The sequence below is a fragment of the Lotus japonicus genome, chromosome 4 (genome assembly GCF_012489685.1).
Source record: "Lotus japonicus ecotype B-129 chromosome 4, LjGifu_v1.2".
NCBI lineage: Eukaryota > Viridiplantae > Streptophyta > Magnoliopsida > Fabales > Fabaceae > Lotus > Lotus japonicus.
In genome coordinates, this window is record NC_080044.1 from 7,662,750 (window position 1) to 7,686,157 (window position 23,408).

The following is a 23,408-nucleotide window of genomic DNA, read 5'->3' on the forward strand; positions in this document are numbered from 1 at the left end:
CAAGATCGTTGTTCTGCTTATTAATGGCGGTTGCAGTACCTCTCACCCCTAGGCTTCCGTGATTAACCATATTCGGAAATGGATGTCGAAGAATTGGGAGGTTCGTTGTGTTCACACTTGGTGTGAGGCTAATTAGGTGGCAGATTGCTTGGCCAACCTAACTCATGATCTAGATTTGAGTACTCATGTTTGGGAGTCACCACCCTCTAGATGTTCGAATTTACTTGTTTGTGATATAGCGGGTGTTCAGTTCCCGCGCATGACTCGTTTGTAGTTTCTTTTTCGGCTTAGCCTCCATGTAAAAAATAATAATATAATGAAGCATGTAAGGAAATATGAATAATTTTGTAATAATCATTTGAAAATGTGATCATGTCTTGAAAATAATCTTGCTTTTAAATCATCACTTTCTTCGGTGCTGATAAGTATGAATTAATAATATAATGAAGCATGTAAGGAGATGTGAGTAATGTTGTATTGATCATTTGAAAATGTGATCCTGTCTTCACATGGAGAATGAAAGTTTTATCTCAAATAAAGTTTGAGATAAAATTCATGAGAGTATGAGAGCTCTTGAAAACAATTTTTTTTTCTTCAAACAATTAAAAGCACATAAATGATATTATTTCATTTAGTCAAATCATATATTGGTGGGTGAGAAATTTAACACTGTGAAAACTTGCAAATTTAACTTTTGGATTAGGTGATTAGCGTGCCATTTCAACATTCTTGGCCTTTCGAGTTGGAAAACAAAGAACATAGCAGCGACACTTGTTAAATTATACATGGTCTGGTTTAGGCAAATCTAATTATTGCTTTCTTGTGTGAATATGTATCTGCTAACTAAATTGCTCGATTACACCGTTTCCTTTATCACAGGTGACTGGTCATGTTCTGATATCCGAAATCTTACTCGTGTCTCTTGCCACTCCAATTCTAACAATTCTAACAAGTCTATATCTCAAGCCTCCTTGTTTTTGTGTCATGGCTCGACGGATAGAAGGAATGGCATGCTTGTGGGACCTTTTTCTGGGCAGGTGAATTTCTGTGCTTTGTGCTCCTAAATGCTCTTTTGCGCCTTTAATTTCTTGTTTTGGTTTTACCATCATTATATGTTGCGTGCCGTTCCTGTTTTTTTGCGATTGGAATGCCTTTTTGGCTTCCTCCTTTTATTTTCAATAAAAACTCTGTGAATGGAGGAGTGCATCTCCTTGATCATGCATGAGTTAAAAGCTAGAGGAATTGGGAATGAGCACACTCTTGCTTATCAGGTTTGTCTTCAACTCTTTTGACTTGCTTTTGTGGCATCTTGAGTTGAATGGAGACTTAATGTTTATTTGCTGGCTTGAGTTATTGCATGCTTTCCCTGGTTTAGTGTGTATTTTTCCTATCTTACACTTTTGTTGGATGAATTTCCAGAGTCGAGTCGGTCCTGTACAGTGGCTGAAACCATATATATACAGATGAAGTTCTTGTTGAGCTTGGCAAGAAAGGTGTGAGGAGTCTTTTAGCTGTTCCAGTGAGGTACATTACTAGTAGTTTTTTGTGCTTGTTGATTTAAGCTCTACACAAAGTAAATGGATTTTAAAACACTTCACACATTACAACCGAACCAGAACCTTAGAGTAAAGGTAGTCCCTCTTCTTATATTTCCAGCTTTGTGAGTAGGCACATTGAGACCCTTGAAGAAATTGACATGGAGTACAACGAGTTGGCTCTTGAATCTGGCGTCAAGAATTGGGCACGTGTCCCTGCCATTGGTCTTACCCCTTCCTTCATTACAGATCTGGCAGATGCAGTAATAGATGCGCTCCCATCAGCAAGAGCAATGTATGCACCGACCATTGCCTCTGAAGATGGTGAGCATGACCCAGTTAGATATTTTATGAAGATGTTCTTTGGTTCAATCTTCGCTTTCTTCTTGTTTTTGTCACCCAAAATGATAAATGCAATCAAGAGTCATGTCATATAGAAGAATATAAAACATTGGATCTGGAATCATCGTACGTAGTTGATGCTATAGGTAACAAAGTTGTATACTTGGATTTCTCTTATAAAGATGAAGTCAAAGTAATAGATTCTTGTTCGGAAACTCTGGCAGGAATAGTATGAAAATGTATTTCATGTAATAAATAATAGGAATGAATTCTTTTTTATGCACACAATCCAATGAGAATGAGTATCAGTACGTGGTTATTAAAAATAGTTGTTTGAGCCTCGAAGTTGAAAGTTCAATTCGAGTCGCACTCTTTAGAAGATATTTAACGTTTACCGCACCCGGATCAAAATTGTGAAAATAATTTAATACACACAAAGAATACACATGTATTAACTCACACGAAAGCAATTCTTGGGACACATAGTTTTGCATTATGTTGTGTCTTAGGATTTGCAGTCTTTGGTAGTACACATAAAATATTTTGGGTATGGTACCCGCGTTGAGTAATTTAATAGATGATTATTATATTTTTGTAGGTAAATTTTACATTTTTGTATTTCATTTTACTATTCAATTAATTTTATCTCATGAAATTTGTTTTTTAATGAAAAATAGTTTAGTTATAGAGATGAACGATGATGATTGAGATGCGCGCAAAATGACCATGATTGACGGATGAACAAAGCCTAAAAAACACAACCTACAAATCACATGTCTCTAAGAATGAAATGTTGCATCATTATGATAAAATAACATCAAAATTATAACTTGTACATGCTTCTTTATTATTAAATTATCTCATTTTGGGTACCATACCTTGATTTGAGTTAAGGTACCATAGCAAACACCTTTAACGTTCACCGCACCCGGATCAAAATTGTGAAAATCATTTAATACACACAAAGAATACACATGTATTAACTCACACGAAAGCAATTCTTGGGACACATAGTTTTGCATTATGTTGTGTCTTAGGATTTGCAGTCTTTGGTACACTTAGTTGCAGAGAATGCAGGACTATAATTCTTGAGATCAACACAATGCTCTTATTTATAAGATATATGTGCCCTTATATAGTACTATAGTCTGCATAGTATATAATGGTCACCGTATATAATATAGTTCACATTCAATGATCAAACGCCTGCAAATACATCCAGTGCATTTCCCTTTAATTTAGATCAGTTGAAAGAAAGTATTGAATGTAATCCCCATAAGTGAATGGTCCATAACGTAGAGGATGTATTTTGTCGTCCACCAGCTCTGGTGGCACTTCAATCTTCATATCATTCTTTGGCAATGAAAATAGATCAAATGAGTACCTCTCTTTATCTCTACTCATCATAACTCTATGTGTAGCCGCATGAAGTCTCCCATTGCTCCATGCCTATAAATCAATTATCCTAGTAAGTAACTCATTTTAATGACTTGAACTAAGGAAAAAAAAAACTTCCACCACAAGTTCGAGCATACATCCATAAAATAGGTTACGTACTCATTAGTTAGAAATTAAATATAACATGCATTAATTTTATTTAGGCTTAAAGGGTCCAAAGACCCTTGAAATTACAAAGGAAATTAAATCCAGGACCTAGAAAAATATTTCATCAAATTGGGTCCCTAAAAAGTTTTTTTAATTCAATTAAGGCCAAATGTTGCCACAACTCAATTTTGTCTTAGTCACCTTTACCACGTGGCTTTTTAATTTATTTTTAATTAGAAAAATTAATTAAAATTAAAATTTTAATTCCAAGTCAGATATATAAGCAGAAAAAAAAACTTAATAAAACCCTAATCTAAATATAAATCCCTAATCTAAACAAAATAATTAAAAACCTTATCATCATCATCATCATCATCATCATCATCATCATCATCTATTCATCTTCATCTTCTTCTTCTTCTTCTCTTCTTCATCATCATCTGTATCATCATCTTCTTCATGTCAATCTCATCCACTCCCTTCCCTGCTCTCCCTCATCCCTCGTTCATTCTTAACCATTCAAATCGATCATCTACTCTTCACCTCTGTTCATCATCTCTTCTTCTTCAAAACCCAACTTTCAGATCTACGAATATCACCACCCAAATCTCTCAAATCTGCTTGGTTGTTGAGTAAAAATGGATCATTTGCCTCTCTTCTGTGTCGATTTGGTCTCTAGAGTGGCGATGGGTATGGTGGGTGGGGGTTGCGGTTTATGGATTGCGGTGGGCAGGGGTGGGGGTTGCGATGGGTACGATGGGGGTTGTCGGTTCTGGGATGCGATGGGTATGGTGCGGTGGTCGTGGGTGTGGTGAGGTGGGTACCAGTTTTCTTCTTCTGCTCTTATGCTTGATATTGATCTTACGAGATTTTGAAGAGTAGATCTTATTTGAAAAGTGGGTTTTGATTTTTGAAGGTGATTCATGAGCATTATATCATTAAGATAAGTGAAGAAGAGATTGCTTTTCTCACAAAGGGTGAGGACCCGTATAGATTATTCCATCCAAATTAACCTCAAGCTACTCCTGGTGACTGAAGGTGCAGAAGGCTATGGGTATTATACCAAGGAGTTCAGTGGTAGAGTCACAAGAATGAAGGTGGATGCTGTTGACACCACATTTTCAATTTAGGGATTTGTAATTATTAGATTAGGTTTTTGTTTAGGTTAGGGATTAACTAGATTAGAGATTTTATTTAAATTAGGGAATTTATTAAGTTTTTTTCTGTTTAAATAAATGAGTTGGAATTAAAAAATAATTTTTAATAATTTTTCTAATTCAAAAAATAAAAAAAAGCCACGTGGAATTGTTGACTAGGACAAAATTGAGTTGTGGCAACATTTGGCCTTAATTGAATTAGAAAAAAAATTAGAGACTCAATTTGATGAAATATTTTTCTAGGTCCTGTATTTGATTCCTTTTGTAATTTCAGGGACCTTTAGACCCTTTAAGCCTTTTATTTATATTTTTTAAATAATATTTATTCGGTAGCTCATTTATGCAACCATGTGACAATGAATGCAAATTTGATTGAACAGCACATGTGAGAATAAATGAAAGTTTAATTTCATTTCTAGAGGTGTAACGCTGGAGGAGGTTATGTTGTTCTTGATTGTGTTAAAATATCAATTAGGATACTTTTACAGAGATTAACTTGATCGACGTTTATTTAATCGTAAAGTGTAAATCAACTGATATTTAATATAATTAGAAATTAAACTGCAATTATGTATTTCCTTTTCTCGAGAGTCAAAACCAGTATATTTTCATGGACAAAATTAATCATTCATTCAGTCAAAAGTATATATGGCTAGCTGTGTGAGGAAGAAAGAAAGTGCAATATGTACTTGCATGTATATAATATATGTACCTTTTTTTTTTGGTCAATATATATGTACCTTGAGTGTGTCCCCAACAAAAACTGCGAAGCCATCCTTGGGTATGTTCAATGGAATCCATTTGTTGGTCTTGGTTAGCACCTGAAGACCCTGAGCATCGTTTTGGCATAAAATGGTTAACTTATTTTTGTCGTTGTGGGGCCCCATGCCACGTTCACCATCTTTGTGGTTCCTTGGAACTTTGTATTTCATTAACCGAAAATTACTGTTGCTCATGTCTTTAATATCTGAAGTGTATTGCTTTGGAAGGCCATAAGACCATCCACAATGGTTAAACAAAAAATGTTTTGTTTAACCCTTTTCTACCCCACTTTTTCTCTTCCCAACACTCCACATCATCTTCTCTCTCCAATTCAACAAACTTTCAACAATTACCCACTCCAATGGTTTTGTTTAACTCTCAACACCCTACCCCACCACTCACCACTCACCCTACCCCACCACTTTTTTATTTCACATTTTTATTTAATTTTATATTTTTGTTTTTATAATTACATAAAATTACAATTATCGATTTAAATTAAATTAAAACAATAAACACTTAACGATTTTATTTTTTTTAAATATAGACTTTTTTTTTAAAATATAGACTATAATTTTTTTTTTCTTAACTTAAAACGCAAGACAACAAACTAAGCATACAAGAATTTATTTTATTTTCTTAAAATAAAATGCAAGACAACAAACTAAGCACACAATATCTTAAAATGCAAGACAAGGAAAAACTAAGCACACAACACACAAATAACGTAAATAGTACGATACAAATCATCTTCAATCCTGAGACATTCCAAACTTTGCCCAGATGTGCTTCACTAGATCTGCTTGCAGTTCATGATGAACATTTGAATCACGCAACTCGGATCTAGCACGCACATGATTTGCAAAAGCGGGTAAAACCTCGGTCGAGTATGGTTGCTGTGTACTAGATCCACCTTCCCCAGATTGCTCAAAATCGGTCCAACGTTGAGCATATGTATCTCGTTCATCCTCGACAATCATATTATGTAATATGATGCATGACCTCATAATGATACTCAAGTCATCTATGTCCCACAAGCGAGCTGGTTCACGGATGATTTTAAAACGAGCTTGAAGAACTCCAAATGCACGTTCGATGTCCTTCCGACATCCCTCCTGAACTTTTGCAAATAACTTATCGGGTTCACTTTGAGGAAGTCTAATCGTTTTGATGAAAGTTGGATAAGAAGGATAGATACCATCGGCTAGATAGTATGCCATATTATAGGGACGTTGATTCACAACGAAATTCACAGCTGGAGTCTTTCCCTGTTCCACGTCATCAAACACTGGTGACCGATCTAGAACGTTTATGTCGTTCAACGTTCCAGGACATCCAAAAAAGGCATGCCAGATCCATAGGTCATAAGTTGCAACTGCTTCAAGAATAACTGTTGTGGTTCCCTTATCCCCTCTAGTAAATTGACCTTCCCATGCTTTAGGACAATTTTTCCACTCCCAGTGCATGCAGTCAATACTCCCGATCATGCCTGGGAACCCCCGCATGTCATTAGCATGTAATATCCTTTGCAGGTCTTCTTGGGTTGGTGCTCTCAGGTACTGTTGCTCATACAATCGTATGATTCCTTTACAGAATCTACGTAAACACTCCAATGCTGTAGTACCTCCAATTTTGATGTACTCATCGACCGCATCTGCTGCCACACCATATGCTAACATTCGCATTGCTGTGGTACATTTTGCTAAGGGTGATATACCTTGTTTATTGGCTGCATCAACGCGTTGGGTGAAGTAGTTATCACTACTTGAAAGGTCATCAACGATTCGAAGGAAAAGATGCTTTTGCATCCGGTACCGACGACGAAACATTGCATCGTCATATGTAGGCTCATTGGCAAAGTAGTCGCCAATTAGCATCTGGTTTGCCGCTGTATGATCTCTACCGAGATATTTTCTACTACGAGGTGCAGCATCTTCTCGAATTTTTCTTCGACGCTCTCTAAATCGGTTGAGTACATAAGCTTCTTCAATTTGACTATTTTGAATGTATGCTGCAAGATCAAAAGGACACTCAGATGGATCCATTTTTTGTGAAATTTGAAGTAGATTGGAAGAGATTTGGGATATTGGTACATCAATGGAGCTATGAGTCCATATAAGTAGGTACATTGAATGGTGGTTGAGTGCCGGATTTGAAATAAGTTATCAACCAGAGTTAATTATCGGAAAAGGACAAGATTCGAATTGAGTGGCACATATTCAAACACAGTTACCCGAGAATCATAAAAGCCAAACACTACTGACCTAACACCACGGGCAAATTATTAAAGCAAACACTACAGACTTGACACCACTGGTGGATTTGAAATAAGTTATCAACCAGAGTTAATTATCGGAAAAGGACAAGATTCGAATTGAGTGGCACATATTCAAACACAGTTACCCGAGAATCATAAAAGCCAAACACTACTGACCTAACACCACGGGCAAATTATTAAAGCAAACACTACAGACTTGACACCACTGGTGGATTTGAAATAAGTTATCAACCAGAGTTAATTATCGGAAAAGGACAAGATTCGAATTGAGTGGCACATATTCAAACACAGTTACCCGAGAATCATAAAAGCCAAACACTACTGACCTAACACCACGGGCAAATTATTAAAGCAGACACTACAGACTTGACACCACTGGTGGATTTGAAATAAGTTATCGGAAAAGGACAAGATTCGAATTGAATGGTACATATTCAAACACAGTTACCCATACATTAAAGCAAACATTACATAGCTGTCACCACTTGAAAATTATTAAAGCAAACATTAAAGCAAACATTAAAGCAAACACTACAGACTTCACACCACTGACAAGTTTGACCGATTACAGACAAAGACTCGCTTGAAATTAATTTCCAAATAGCTCTTTGGACAACTGCTCTAACAACTCTTTCTTACGGTCACTGAGATGCTCTTCCGAAGTTAGCTTTAGATACATACTAACTTTCTTAGCATTAGTCTTCTCTTTCATCGCATTAGTCTTCTCTTTCATCAATTCGTTAGTCTCTGCTTGCACCGATGCTATCTTTTCCAATTTTTCAAGCTCTTTCTCCTTGAAATGGATATAAGAATCCCACTCTTTGTCCACCACCTCGTCAGCATCTTCTCTAATTTTCTTTTTACTCTTTTTTTTAGCTGCCTCCCTACCCATTGGACGAGGAATTGATCCTATAGAGTTTGAGCCACTTGCATCACTGTCGTGTGATCTCTTAGATCCACTACTTCTCGAGCCACTATTTCCTCCTACCTGACTACAAAAACGTGGTTGATCACGGAGAACGCGCCATTCTTCCATCAAAGTAAATTGACCAATCTTCCCACTTGCGTATAATTCCTGCGCTCTTGCGATAACATCATCCTCCGACCAACCGCTTCGATGCTCACGCTTAGCGCTATCATAAGCGCCAATCCATTTACCCAGTCTTGTGTTCATATAATTCCAACGGTTTCGGCAGGCAACCCAATCGCGCGGAGGATCGAATGAGCAATGCTCATTACAATACTCAGCGATATCTCTCCAAAATGTTTCTCCTTTCTGGTTTCTTCCGACAACACTGTTTGTTCCGCAATTAATCCACCCACTAATTAGCACTAGATTTTGTGGAGTGTTCCATGCGGGTAAATGGGCTTTTTTGCTCTTAGGAGTGATTTCATTGACTTCATTATCAGCTGACCCGCCACCAAGATTGACTTGTGTTGAAAATTCCGGAAATTCCGCTACATCAACACTCGGAACATTTTCAGGAACCACTGGCATATAACCACTAGACTGAGGTGTTTGAGATGAATATCTCACAGATCCATAAGATGGATGAGAGTTTGGAACAATTGATGACTGGTTAAAATTTTGTATGTTTTGAGGAGGTTGGTACGAATATTGATTCGGATCTGGATAATAGTTTGGATTTCGAGGACGTTGGTTGGAGAATTGATGGGGGACTTGATAATAGTTTGGATTTTGAGGACGTTGGTTGAACAATTGATGTGGGACTTGATAATTGGTGGGATTTTGAGGATGTTGGTAAGAAATTTGATTTGGATCTTCATAGTTGTTGTGGTTTTGGTTGTAAAATGGGTTGTTTGAAGAATTCTGGGTGTTGAAATGGGGATTGTTGGGATCCATTTCAATACAAATGCTAATAGATAGATAAATAAGATGGTGAGAGAGATAATAAGAGAGTGAAAAAACTTGGTTTTTTTTTCTGTGTCCAAATCAAACGAACCAAGTCTCTATTTATAGAGAAAAAAAAATCATGAATTTTGGTATAATTTTTTTTTTCAGAAAATATTTTTTTTGATGAAATAATTGAGTTCAAAAGATAAGGAAAAACGAAATCCGGACTGACCAACCACAGGCTGCCACGTGGCAGGGGCAGAAAAAGCCGTCTTCTCTCTCCTACAGACAAGGCGCGTCACGCGCCTTGTCTGCGCGTGCTGTACACGCGCCTGCGGTGGCCACTGGCCTTGCGCCACGTGGCACACCGCAGGCTCCTTTTTTTTGTTGAATATCTTCAACATTTTCTCCCTCTCTCTCCTCTTTCAACTAAATCCAACAACCATTAAAACACTTCAACAAACTTCAACACACTTCAACAAACAATTAAACCATCCATTGTGGATGGTCTAACCCTCTACAATCATCTTCTGGATCAGGATATTCAGTTCAAGCATCTTGGAGCTCATGAACTTCAATGTCTCACTATATATACCATCACCATTAGGAAAAAAAAAATTAAATTCATGAAATTAAGAAAAGAGAGAAAGTAAAACCAAATATATATGTACGTACCAGTTTAAATACAACTAGGATAGAGCCCGTTTGCCCGTGCGATGCACGGGTAATTTTTTAATAAATTAATTGTTAATTATAATCATTAAGTACTTGATCTTTATGGAATAATACAATGATATGTTTATTAAACATTCAATTTTAATTAGTGAAACACTTATATCTTGTTATTATCTTCCCTTTATGTCTTAATGTTTCATCTTATTTATAGACACTAATTGAATAACTCAACAATATTAAGTTTGGTTCGCCCTTAACAGCTAAATGTATTATCATTTGTCCTTATTGCATAGAATCAATTTCCAATTCTATTCTATAAAATATTAAAGAAGAGGTCGACCAAATATCACGATCAAGCCAGCCTCTCTACCTTTAATCTAAGTGTGTGATCCTATCAAGATGTACATTGATTCTATTGTATTTTGAAAACCAAAATTGATATGATAGAATATATATGATATTTGTCTGTACATAAGCAGAGGTATATGTATTGAGATTAATTTCTATGCACCGACGGTGTAAATACTTACACCATCATTCAATCACATCCCTCCATTTTGTTAGTTCACAATTAATTTTTAATTTAATATTATCTAAAATAGAAAATAGAAGATTGTGATTGAATAATGGTGCAAAACTTTTTACACCGTCGGTGCATATAAATTAATCTCATATGTATTTATTTATTTATTATTTAGTATAGAAGAAGCGTAGAATAAATTGTTTTATTCAAATTGAGAAGTAAAGAGCAAGAAAAATAAAATGAGCAGATTACATATTGGCACCAAAATTTATGAAAGAGTGAGAAATTGAGGATGAGTGCCCCCCGATCAAAAAGCTTTGTACAACCTAACAACCAAGATAACTTAACTTCCCATCTAGATTATTACTCAAAAGAGAGATGATGAGTACAACTTAACGGTTTTGAATACTCACTAAAGAACTTAAGATCAAACATAATTGATTTGTCCCTTGCCTTGCACGATTTAGATCCACCCAAATATAATACAGGAAAGCATAAACTAAATTGCAAACTTCTTATATAGAAGATAGGGATGGAGGTTCTGGAGGATAAAAAAAAAGGGTAACATAAAGGTGTCATTTCTATTGAAACTTATCAAAAGATCATAACTCCATAAGTAAAAATAATATAAATAATTAAAGAAACCAAAACATATCATACATTTGTTTCCAACAATCAAATAATATTGTGCTTATATTACATTCCTTTACTATCAATGTTTCCATCTATAAAGCTCTCACTACAATTTGTTTCCAACAATCAAATCACACTGTACATACTGAAGCATTTGAATCGAGACAGACTATTTATAAAGAAGAAAAATGTCACATATTTATATTCACAGCTTGAACTAAAATTAAAGGCTTTGATGTCCACTTACCCACCAACATAATGAACAGCTTTAGGCTTACAGAGAATCAGAGAGGGCCAACATCATCAATTTTGACTACCCTAGGTTACCATTAATGAATATTTTATCACAGTTGGGATCTCTATTGATAACAGGAGGGTAATGGCTGTGGAGATATGAGTCCTTCAAAAATCTGCCTGCACTAATGCTTAACAGATGTTAACCTTTATGTGTTTAAGAATGTACCTGCTCATAAAATGAATATGAGCATGCTCAATTAAAAGCCAAAAACAAAAAGAAATTAAAATGACATGAATAACACATTAAAGGGGAGAAACACTAATTAAAAAATGATACAACTTACACAATCTTAGAGTCCTAGAGGTAAACATCTTAGCGAAAAGTGTTAAGTGTTGTTAGTAGACGTAAACTTCCATGATGTTCTTGTGTTCCAATGGTGTCAACTATATCATTGAACTAATCCTTCATAAAATGGAAAGAAAAAAGTTATCCAAACAGAATTAGGAAAAATGAATATAAATTAAATGTGTTTTTGCATGCTAATCATGTCATGTATAAATTGAATTGAAAAGTTTCAATTTAAGTGTCACAGACATTAAATTGAAAACAGTCAAATTGTACTCAATAGCAAAGTAACTCAAAAGGAAGTGATCAAAATCAAGTATAGTTGCTCTAAGACCAATTGAATACCTACATCAATAATTGAAGTTAACATTAGTTTTTCCCCTAGATGAGGATATATACAGGGGATTAGCCATCCTCCTAAGACCAAAATCAGGGGGAAAAATATGATGCGTGATAGACTAAGAGTGCATGACTGCTCTCAAGTCCATTTGCATTGCAACTAACAAAGGGAACTTCCCAAAACTAAACACTTTTAACCTAGGCCATATGGACTTGAAAATTTTCATGGTACACACCTAAGGCAAACGTATTGTTCTTATAGCACTAATCCATGATAATTAAAGCCAAATATAAGACAGCAAGTGAAACAAAGGATGATTTCTTTGTAGCTTATAATGATATGACGAAAACCAAAACATCTCAAAAAAAATATAAATCAGAAAACCAATATAAAGATGCAGAGAAATCATATCTTAAGGCAAATCAATATATATATTTTTCGTAAACACAAATCTTATTAATAATAGAAATCACAACATGAGAACAACCCTCTCATTAAATAGGACTACAAAACCAATAAAAGAGCAGGAAAAAAAAAGAATTCAGCATGCAGTTTCTAAAACCCCAACACCACCATAAGCTACCCATTCTTTGCTGTCAAAACACACACCAGAACTGTACAGCCAGAGCAAGGAAAACCAGATCCCAAACAGCTCCAATTCTTTGCTGGCATTGCACCAGAACCGCACAAAACATCAGCAGTAAAAGCAGAACCAAAACAGATAGTGCTTAACCCCTACTCAAACATCTGATCCAGCAAGCAAACATCCACAACAGTATTTAAACCAGCAACATGAATTAATCAGAAGATTCAATCCCATATATGAAACTACCAGCGGATCATATTGACAAACCTGTTGTCCTTTTGTGGTTCTTGGAGACAATTTTGTGTTGTTGGCTTATGGTCAGGTCAGATATTCAGAAGAAATTGTAGCAAATGAAAGATATGCCCCCATTCCTGTAGAAACATAAGCAACTGATGAGGTCAACACTCTTCACACAGTATTCTAAGATTTAGAATTCAAGCTTAATGAATAATTAATTTTTGGTTATCTATTCTTATCAGTTAAAAATTTGTCATTCACTGTAAAGTTAATTTCCAAGTTATAGAAGCAACATTTTGTAGTATACTTGTAGTCATTTCTAGTCATATGAAGACAAAATATCAGTAAGAAATCCAAGTCCAATAACCAATATTTCTTAAAGGTTTTGCAAAGCAACCATGAATAACAACCCATCGAATTCTGCAATTTAACCTCTGGTTGTCTCTCACTCCTTACACACAATGCCTAAAATGCCTATTTTTGCTCTATCTATCACACAAAGATAGAAAAGTCAGTGAGGAAAAAAGATACATTAAAGTCCATGAAGAGCACTTTCGACCCATTACGGTAAACCTTATCTTTCAAGCTACATATTTCAATCCTATATAAGAAGATCAGTTCAAGCAAACTGTTTATTCAACATTCAATACATGAAAACATAGTTCATGTTAGAAGATGCATATACTTTAAGGCAATAATTTATAACTTTCTCTATCAAGAAATTAAATTGTAAAACATGTACATGCTCTTAATAATTAACATGAAAAACTAAAATTTCAGATTACAAATGAGATACCTGAGAAGGGGAACGCATGAAGGGGAACTCATGAACAATGAACAACCAACCAATGGACATCCTGACACCCAATGGTTCAATTTATAAGCACAAAATAAAATACAGATAAAGAGAATCCAGCAATATTGGGAGTGTATTCAACCAACCTGTAAAGAAGAATTAAGAGCTGGCTTCCTGAATTGTGGTGGAGTGAGGGTTGTGTGAGCATTTATAGGCAAATCTGAGGATAGAAGCATTCAAATGAGAAAAGGTTGTGTGCAACAACCTTCCACCTATAACCCTATATCTAGTGTCTACATATCAAATTCGAATTAGAATGGAACTGACAGATGAAAAGTTTGGATGAACAAAATGCACATCTAATCCATATTAGGAGGAAACGTATGAGAAGTGATAAACCAAGTACCGAATCCCCTAAAAAATGCAAATCTAATCAACAATACCAGATTAAAAATTCATAAATAGGATGAAATTAGGAGGAAACTTATGAGAAGTGCTAAGCTACAGTGGGTTGAAGTTCAAAAAAGAACTGTTACGAAGGCTTACCCACGTAAGGGCGACGTGATGACCATCATCGGAGGATCCACGAGAGCACGCCGAAGATCGTGGAAAGTAAGTCCTCTGCTCAGTGACGTCGGAAATCGCTGGAAATTGGGGTAAAAGGATGAAAGGCGGCGGCGGTGGAGCGATCTGTAAAAAGAGGGAGCGATGGTTGTGGTGCTCGATTTAGGTTGAAGTGAAGGTGGCGACGCGATTCTGACGGTGAAGAGGTGGTCGGTGGTGGTGGGTTTGAGGGGAAGAGAGGAAGTGGTACGGTGGTGATGGGAAAAGAGGAGGTCGTGGCGGCGCTAAATGGAGCTCACCAGCGGAGTTGTACTTCGGAGTGGGTAGAGAGGGGGGAAACACGCGAACTCTCGTCAGATGTGAAGGCAAACAATGAACCAAACGCAAAACGACATCGTTTTTCGTTTTGAGGTGAAAAAAAAAATAAAAGCAAGGTCAACAAAGCAAGCCACGTGTCAGCACGCAATTGGAGGTCTTTTAGCTACATTAAAAGAGGAGCTCACAAATAAGAAGTAGTAGATTTGCACATTTGTTTAAGCTTAAAAAAGTTAATTTTTACTTCATTTGTTGAAAGTGTCTTCGTCAATTATTTTTCATCAGGAAAAAAAAATACTTAAATAACTTTTATAATATGTAATGTTTTTTCTTTTTCTTTTACTTTTCTCTGCAAAACCAATCTCTCTCTATAGTACACCGTCTAACAAGGTAGTCAGAAGCGAGACTTAGCAATAAAGCGTGGTCCAAAAGCGCTAAAGCGCTAGCTAAAGCGTAAGCTTTAGTCGCTTTTGCAGTTATATATATTATATATATTTACACTTATAAATATTTATATCCGTATAAATAAATGGTATAATTGACAAAAAGTCTTAAAAATATCATACATAAAACATAAAATACCATAACTCGTAATTAATAATTCATACCTAAGTCATAAAATAAGCTTCCAAAACACCATAACATCAAGCATACCCACTTGAATAACAAATTAAATTTTCAGGACACATTAACAAAACACATTTCACAAAAAGAGAACAGCTGGGAGAGATGTTCTTAGTAACCCATTCGAGCAGTGACAAAACCCATTGCTTTTAGTAACTCATTTCACAAAGAGAGCTCTTAGTAACCCATTTCACAAAGAGAGAACAGAGAGAGGTGCTCTTAAAGTTTCGAACAACAGAACAGAGAGACAGAGTCGAAGGAAGAAATAGAAGAAGATTTGATAAACAACAGAAGTTTCGAACAGCACAGAGAGAGAGAGAGAGAGAGAGAGAGAGAGAGGGGGGGGAGAGAGAGGGTCGAAGAGGAACAAACGTGCAAATTTTGAGTCACCGACGACGGCACATGCGCAGACGGCGATAGAGCATCACAGAATCGCGAGAGAGGCAGAAGCTTCAACTGGTGAGAGAGAGGCTCAAGATAGAAGAGGAACTATTGAATATTAGGTTTAAAATCCCCCTAATTTGAGCAAAATGCGTCAAAACAGGTCAAAAAAACCCGAAACAAGCGAATCTGGCTGAAGCGGTAGAAGCTTCAAAATCGCGCTTCTGCCACGCTTCTGCTGATTTTCGCTTTAGTCGCGCATTGAAGCGCAGAGCCACCTCAAGCGCGCTTTAGCACGCTTTAGCGCTTCAAAGCGCGCTTCTGTCTACCTTGCCGCCTAATCTATTGTTACACTGCTGCAAATTAGCTGCGAGCACATCAAATCCTTAGCTCTTCAATACTAATTTACTGTTCAGTTTTAATTATTATCACTTTTATAATTATAAACATTATGATTGTAAATCTTATGTTTACAAATTATACAAGCAGAGTACTAGCTAATAGGCCATCCGAACTAGTGTGCCCTTCGATTGAGTATTCTATGGAAGGACAACTATAGGTTTTTTCTATGAACCATGATTAAAATTCTCTTTAGTCTCCACCCGCAATTAATCAAGATTTTACTATTAAAATTTAGTATATCTTATTTTTTTAGAAAGTACGTAGTATATCTTATTTACAATATGTTTTTTACGTACTAAAATTAATTCATAGATAAACCATTTTAACTTGTTCATCACTTGAATTGTCTTAGGCCAGAACACAAAATCAATAACTAATTAATAGATAAAATTAACAAAAAAAACTAATTGCAATAAAATATCAGAAAGCTTGATTTCCCTGAGGCCACATGAGGTTAGTGAAGGCCTGAGCAGAATCCCCAAGGGGAGCATCATCGATCCCAAAGCTTTGAGAGAGGTGATGTAATTTAGGGTTCTCATTAGTGTAGCTACTGAAAAGCGTTGGGCTTATGTACTTCCTCTTAGTTTCTTCAGGTAAGTCAAACAAGGTTTGTAAGCACATAATTAACATATCTTCCATTAGAACCTTAGGGATCTCATCATACATGAAGAGGAAGCAGCCATGGTTCTCACATGGTTCTTTCACTTTCTTGCTCATTTTTTTCCCATTCCTCACTCCCTTTCTCTAACTAGTCCCGGGAAAAAACCAGGCATGGGATATTTTCTTCACTCTGATCACTACCCATTAGTTTCTCTTTTTTTCTCTCTCTCTCTCTCACTCTTGGTTGCTGTTGCTCTTACATGCACGTACAAGGTTCTCCTATACTAGTATTTAGCCCGTTGACCCGTGCGATGCACGGGGAATTTTAATTCAAATCAACTACTAATTATTATCATTGAGTATATATGAGCATTGATATATATGGAACCATACAATTATGTATTTATTGATCGTTACTATTTTCTATTGATATTTTTACATATTATCTTCTATGTGGACACTAATTGGATAGCTTTCCAACATCATTTGTGGTTCACGCTGTGTTGTTTGGCACAATTTTGCATGTAAATGTCAATCTTTTTAATGTGTGTTGTTGGGCACAATCTTGCATCTCACATCACACTGTATAATATCTTCTTAATATTTTTATCATTTAAAATCAATATTGAACAACGAAGATGATTAATGTGATGCGGGGAGAGACCCATCACTGATAAAAAGAAATTCAAGAAATGAAAAATTAAATAAAAAAATTAGCAAGCAAACATTTTAATTTGAAGATAGTAGCAACTTGATAAATTGAGCAAGCAAAAGAGTAATCTGAAAGCTTTTCTTTTACAAATTAAAAACTCCCTTACGTGATTTTCAATTGAACCCATTATAAGAACCACTAAGTGATTTCAATGGCAAAAAAAATTAAGTTAAAGACAATTAGTAACAAATGGATCGAGTGATTCATATAGCCAGCCTTAGTTGGATAAAGTTTTCGTTGTCATAGAGTTGAATTGAAGTTTTTTTTTACAATAATGTTAAGTGAGAGCCAAGCTTCAAGGAAAATAGAGAGAATATGTATTTTAAAGAGATAAGTTACATAGATAAATGAGAATGAGGGTATATAAATATAGTTTCATTGTCCGAAGTGAAGACTCAAATTTAAAACATATAGAGATGTGTGTTACAATCGGCTAAGAAAGAACTACAACAATCATCAGTATGTGTTACTTTAGACACAAAAAATATATGCATAGCAAGGAATTGCAATAAAAAGCAACACCAAACAATGAATGTCATCAATATTATTGAAGAGAATGTCCAAAGGTCTGTAACTTCAGCTAATTCAAATGAAGCCATATTATGTGAAACTCCGGCACTTGTATGCTTGAACGAAACTGGCTAAGATAATTATCTGTAGTCATTCAACCAAAACACCACAGTAACTCGGCAAGCTGCAAAAATAAGTAGCATATCTTTAGTTAATGATATAAAATCCAAATGATTCTACAGAAATAAAAGAAAGCTATTAACCAACTTGCAATAAAGAAAAATGCATGCTTAAGAATTCAAAGTAAGCAAGTTAAAAGAGAAACACTATTAACCAACTTACAACAAACTCAAAACATATAAGACTGAACTTGATGCATCCTTCATGCCAAAGCCATCTTCAAGTCATGACACAACTCTCTTGAAAGCATTTTCTTGAGAGCATTTTCTAAATCATACTCATCATCTGTGAAATCAATCACAAGAATCATCAGCTACACCTATCATGCACAACCTGAAAGGATAGGGATGAGAATAAAATGTGGGAACACAAAAGCTGCTGCTTAACTTCATCTGCATCATAAACTTAGCCCTAATACACATGCCAATTTAATGGATCGAAATTAATTCACTAACTCTTTAGCACAGTCACTGAACTCTGTCTATCTCTCTCTCTCTCTCACACACAAACACACACATTTGGTAGTGCAACATGGAAAAGAGAAGGTACAACAACTTGGTAGTGAATTTAAAGAAAAAATCAGCAACTGCATTATTAACTCAAATTCATATCATTACCACTTAGGTAATCTTCAAAGCCATAGTCATCAAGACTTCCTGTAAAAGCCTCCAAACCCAGCATTGAAGAAGGAATTGCTCATGAAGGCCTTTGGAATATATGAGGAACAGTAACAATTTATAACCTCAATAAGATTTTAAAAAATGGTAGAACAAAACTAAATATGAAAGAGCCAACCAATATATGAAAGTAGCCAACCAATGATATAGAAAAATAACTTGAAAGAAGCCAATTAAATCTCTTACTCCCTATGTGTATTATCCTATACTGTAGTGATGTCTATCTCACTTCCCTCTATCAAAATTCAATTAAAACATCTATATTTCACTGCCTTGGGTTCAAGTTTTCTACATTAAATGGCAGAAACAACCGGGTGTTGCTGACATTAATTCTGAACTGCTACTGTAAGGGATTAATTGCTGACATTCCTATGCCACTGGAAATGGCCAAAACAGTTGAAGAAAAAAGCATTGACATACGAAAAAAGGTAGAATATCTCTCAAACACACAAAATCACTATGGAGAAAAGAAAGAGGGGGGGGGGGGAGTAACGGATCAGAAACAGAACAATGAAAACAGGGGGAAAAGGGTGGTACAATCAAAACTTAAGAAGACGCATACAGGTTGGCCCTTCATTCCCACGCAATTAACCGCCAACACACACAGCCCATATTAGAATCACAGATCCCCTAGGTAATGCACCAATCATAGTTTTAGGTAATATCTATACTCCATAACGAAAAGTGAGCTTTTGCAATCAAAATTGAAATCATAATTTAGTTCTAAAAAAAATCTCTCGTTACCTTTGGTGAAGGAGGACATACTGTTGAAGCTGATATTCTCTCCTCAACAGACTGGTACCAACATTCCATCATCTACGATCACAAAGTTTGAGTTAATGACTATGCTCCTTGGTAATATGTACATAATTAAAGCAAACAAATTTAACATTTTATAAAGTATATATTATATCATATAATGAGAAGTAGAAGAGAAAATTAATTAACTTCTTCGGCTTTTACTGAATTAAAGGTTTTGTCATGTTTTCATTCTGAAGAGTTACGACAAATCCAATAGCACATAAAAAATCACATATGCAGGACCACCTACAGAGCATGGGTCAAAAATTTCCCATGGAGGAATATTGTTAATGATAGGTGCACACACAAAAACATACATATCATCATTTCACATATCAGGAACTAATTTGACTCTTTATTGCTCTCCAATTCCTATTCCTCTACACCTGTATTCGGTCAAAGACAGAAACTTGTCACAAATCACAATAGTAGTAACCATTAAATACACATACACGAGGCCTGCTATAACTATAACTCATACTCTGTATTACTAATGCCACCAACTACGTGTACATGTCTTTAAATTTTAATCAACCACAACACCTGTCTCTAGAATAATCTTGTACACTTATTTAATTCCTTCTCCTATTTCATGCTCTCTTCCTTTAACTCCCTATGACTGGAAATAAAAGAAAAAAACTGAGTGATATATTTTCTCTGATCAAATAATGTACTGGAAGGATCATTTTTTAGTTCAATCCACTACTTTAAATTACAAATAGAACAACCAAATATCAAATGCACAAACCATGCAAATTAACCCAAAAAGAACAAATTATGAACCGCAGACAATTCTTAAAGCATTCCAAACACCAAATCCCCATCCTGTTCTTGCTCCAGTACATGATGACAAACCTCACTCTCTTATTGGTTTCAACCCATAAATGATAATAATGAAATTCTGTATCATTATGCAAGAAATTTTGTATCATTATGCATAAATAATGTAATAATGCAATTGTTACTGATACAGGTAAAAAAAAGCACAAAAGAGTTTATTACCTCAGAATCAATAAGCACAAGTTGCAGAGCATATGGTTTGGCAGGATCAGAGGTAGGAGCTATCTCCCACTTCCTTATGACCCTTGCTCTGATCTTCCATGATTCTCTACCGGGGCATAAGCTCCGAATTGAACTCATGTATCCAGTCATGGAAAAGGATAAATGAAAAAGGTCAGTGAAATCAGTGAGAGAAGTGGAATTGCAAATTGCAAAGACAAGTAATTTCAAGATGTAGAAATTGGGAAACAGAAATGAGATGAGTGGCAGTTCAGGCAATGGGGTATTTATAGCCAGGATTTGAACAATCAATTTTTGAATTTTGAAAGCTTTCTTTACAGATTTACAGATGAAAAGATTGACAACTGAGGAAAGATTATTAAACGATTCGTACCCGGTTTTGAAGGAGTAAGAAGGACGACATGACAGTGAAAGGTTTGAGGTGTAAAATCGTGAGTGGTTCGAAGCTACACCGCTGTCAACTGATCTTCCGCCAACCCTACCGCCGGCGCCGAAAGTAACACCTATTCAGATCAATCGGAAAAGACGAATGGGATGAGTTGTTGAGGCGTGGGTAGAAACATGATCGAATACACTGAATCACAGCTGGTGTTCAAGATTCAAGTACAGAAATTGAATTTATGAAAGAGAAATAAAGAAAGCTGAGAGTGATGACGGCAGTACGGCGAGGTGGGTAAAGGGGGCTGTGAGAGGGGCTACCATTCTAGGGTTAGTAATTGAGGAGGAGAAAGCTGAGAGTGATTCAAGAACGGCTTAGAAAAAAAATTGAAAGAAAATGAGAAAACCACGTGTCGAAAGGCAATTGGAGGTCTTTTAGGAATAGTAACTGAAGAATAAGAAGTAGTAGATATAGCCAGTTAGTCACAAAATTGGCTAGCTGAAAGAAAGACCAATGCCTACAGAAAAGCTACATTTAGGAAAAGGGACAAAGAGATATTTAATAGAGTATCGGCATACATCAAATTAAATGTCAAAATATAGTTCACGCATAAAATTAATGGGCAACTTCTGGTAAGAATTTGCCAATCCGATAGGTTTTTAATTTTTATGATAAGAATTTGCCTTTAACTCAGACTGGTGAACCAAACAATATTTAGGCTAGCTAAGTTATTCTTCATATATATGTATGATTGTTAGAGATAAATAGGCCTAATATCCTACAAGATATTTATTTATTTATTTATTATTTGATATATTTTGTAATACGTCTCATCATATTTCTTAGCATATTCTGTATTTTTATTATTATAAATAACATTGTCTACCTCACACACAATTTGTGGTGAGAGTATCTGATTCAATCTACATGGTATCAGAGCGCATCTTAGAAAGGGAAACGATTAATAATGTATATGTATCGTAGAACTGAAGGCATCAAGCTAATAGGTAATAGGTACATGCGAGTGATACAACATAGCAATGTCAAGCTTAAGAACATGTATGTGTTTTCGTTCAACCCAACTATTTTGTGCCTGAGTATGAGGGCATGAAAAAAATGGAGCACACTAGAGGACGCAAATAAAACATGTACTTTGTTATTTTTGAATTCAATGTCATTGTCACCGATACAATGAATGTTGTTCTTTTGAATCTTAAAAAATTGTCAAAAATTAGGCTTAATTGCACTTTTGGTCCCCCACTTATCACTTTTGTGCGGAATACGTCCCTAAACTAAAACAATAGCATTTCAAGTCCCCTACTAATTGAAACGTCATTGATATTGGTCCCTCCTTCTCTATTCTGTCAAAACTACCGTTTTCTGTCAAAAAATAATGTTTTTTTGCCTATGTGGCATTTTTTAATTGGCATAATTAATTAAAAAAACAATACTTCAAATTAACTACATCTTCATCTTTGATTTCAAAAAAAAAAAAACTACATCTTCATCTTCCTCATATCCATTTTCATCATCATATTTATCACCATCTTCATCATCTGCAAAACCATTCCAGAACCAACCCAGCCACCACCCGAGATCCACCCCAACCGGAGCCGGCGTGAGTCATCGTTTCAGCCTCTTACCTCCAAATTCATGCGACCACACCGCTACCATGGGCTCACCATCGCCCTTCAAGACGGCCTCCTCCGTCTACGCCCTTCACGGCTGCGGTCACCGTTCCTTGCCACCGCGAACGCCTCCATAACCAGGTTCTTTTTCCCCCTCCCTTCACGTGCCATTGCCTCCGTGAACGACTCTGCAGCCAGGTTCTCTTTCTTTCCTTTGCTGCTCGCCGCCGTCTTTACCACACCAGCCAGGATTCTCTTCCTCCCTTTACTTCTCGCCGCCGACGATCTCCATTCTCTCTTATCGGCGTCGACCTCCCTTTCTCTCATAAGCCCCACCAGTTTTTGCCTAGAAAACAAAATCAGAAAATCAGAAAATGAAGAACAAAGTTCAAGTTAGGGATGATGAAGGACAGAGAGATGTAGAGTTACATCCAAGAATATGGTTTCAGGGTTAGGGATTTTGATTTGAGTTGATGAGTTTGTGAAATTTCAGGTCTGGATGTGGGAGAGGAAAAAGAGGGTGAAATAAATTTCAGGTTTGGGTTTGTGAAGAAGATAAAAGTTCTGGAAATGAATTTGTTCCAAATAATTTCTGGAAATGAAGAAGCCAAGGGTTGTGTTGATGAGGTTTGGGGAAATTGTGATGCTTGCGTTTGTTGAGTTTGAAGATAATGCAAAGTTCATGAGTTTTAATTTCTTACTTAATTTTGTGAATAAAAAAGTATTACAAAATGCCACGTAGGCTAATGGCATCAAAAATTTGACAGA

The 23,408-nt window shown here is 35.9% G+C and overlaps 2 protein-coding genes, 1 long non-coding RNA gene and 1 pseudogene across 6 annotated transcripts; 1 reads left to right on the forward strand and 3 right to left on the reverse strand.

Moving 5' to 3' along the window:
- The first annotated feature begins 1,193 nt into the window (after window positions 1–1,193).
- Window positions 1,194–1,972, forward strand: LOC130712210 (ferrochelatase-1, chloroplastic/mitochondrial-like; annotated as a pseudogene).
- Window positions 1,973–3,110: 1,138 nt separating this feature from the next.
- Window positions 3,111–16,898, reverse strand: LOC130711694 (probable 2-oxoglutarate-dependent dioxygenase AOP1). The gene is made up of 4 exons (XM_057561410.1): window positions 16,556–16,898; window positions 9,991–10,060; window positions 5,320–5,578; window positions 3,111–3,326 (listed from the first exon to the last, which is right to left on the reverse strand). The coding sequence occupies exons 1-4, from the start codon at window positions 16,848–16,850 to the stop codon at window positions 3,111–3,113; spliced, it is 840 nt and encodes a 279-aa protein (XP_057417393.1). The 5' UTR covers window positions 16,851–16,898.
- LOC130711695 (uncharacterized) lies at window positions 11,308–14,799 on the reverse strand. Of its 3 annotated transcripts, XR_009010740.1 has the most exons (7): window positions 14,394–14,799; window positions 13,994–14,067; window positions 13,848–13,908; window positions 13,082–13,185; window positions 12,838–12,975; window positions 11,887–12,005; window positions 11,308–11,768 (listed from the first exon to the last, which is right to left on the reverse strand). It is a non-coding gene; the product is annotated as an uncharacterized LOC130711695 (long non-coding RNA). The 3 variants fall into 3 exon arrangements; XR_009010739.1 differs by having other exon boundaries at window positions 12,838–13,185; XR_009010738.1 differs by lacking the exon at window positions 12,838–12,975 and having other exon boundaries at window positions 14,394–14,796.
- Window positions 16,899–17,763: 865 nt separating the features above from the next.
- LOC130711720 (uncharacterized) lies at window positions 17,764–21,386 on the reverse strand. 2 transcript variants are annotated; one of them, XR_009010750.1, is made up of 4 exons: window positions 20,616–20,685; window positions 19,557–19,628; window positions 18,298–18,420; window positions 17,764–18,139 (listed from the first exon to the last, which is right to left on the reverse strand). XR_009010750.1 is itself a non-coding variant. In XM_057561439.1 (4 exons), the coding sequence occupies exons 1-3, from the start codon at window positions 20,763–20,765 to the stop codon at window positions 18,445–18,447; spliced, it is 246 nt and encodes an 81-aa protein (XP_057417422.1). In that variant the 5' UTR covers window positions 20,766–21,386; the 3' UTR covers window positions 17,764–18,139; window positions 18,298–18,444. The 2 variants fall into 2 exon arrangements, 1 of the variants encoding a protein (XP_057417422.1); XM_057561439.1 differs by having other exon boundaries at window positions 18,298–18,468; window positions 20,616–21,386.
- Between the last annotated feature and the right edge of the window lie 2,022 nt (window positions 21,387–23,408).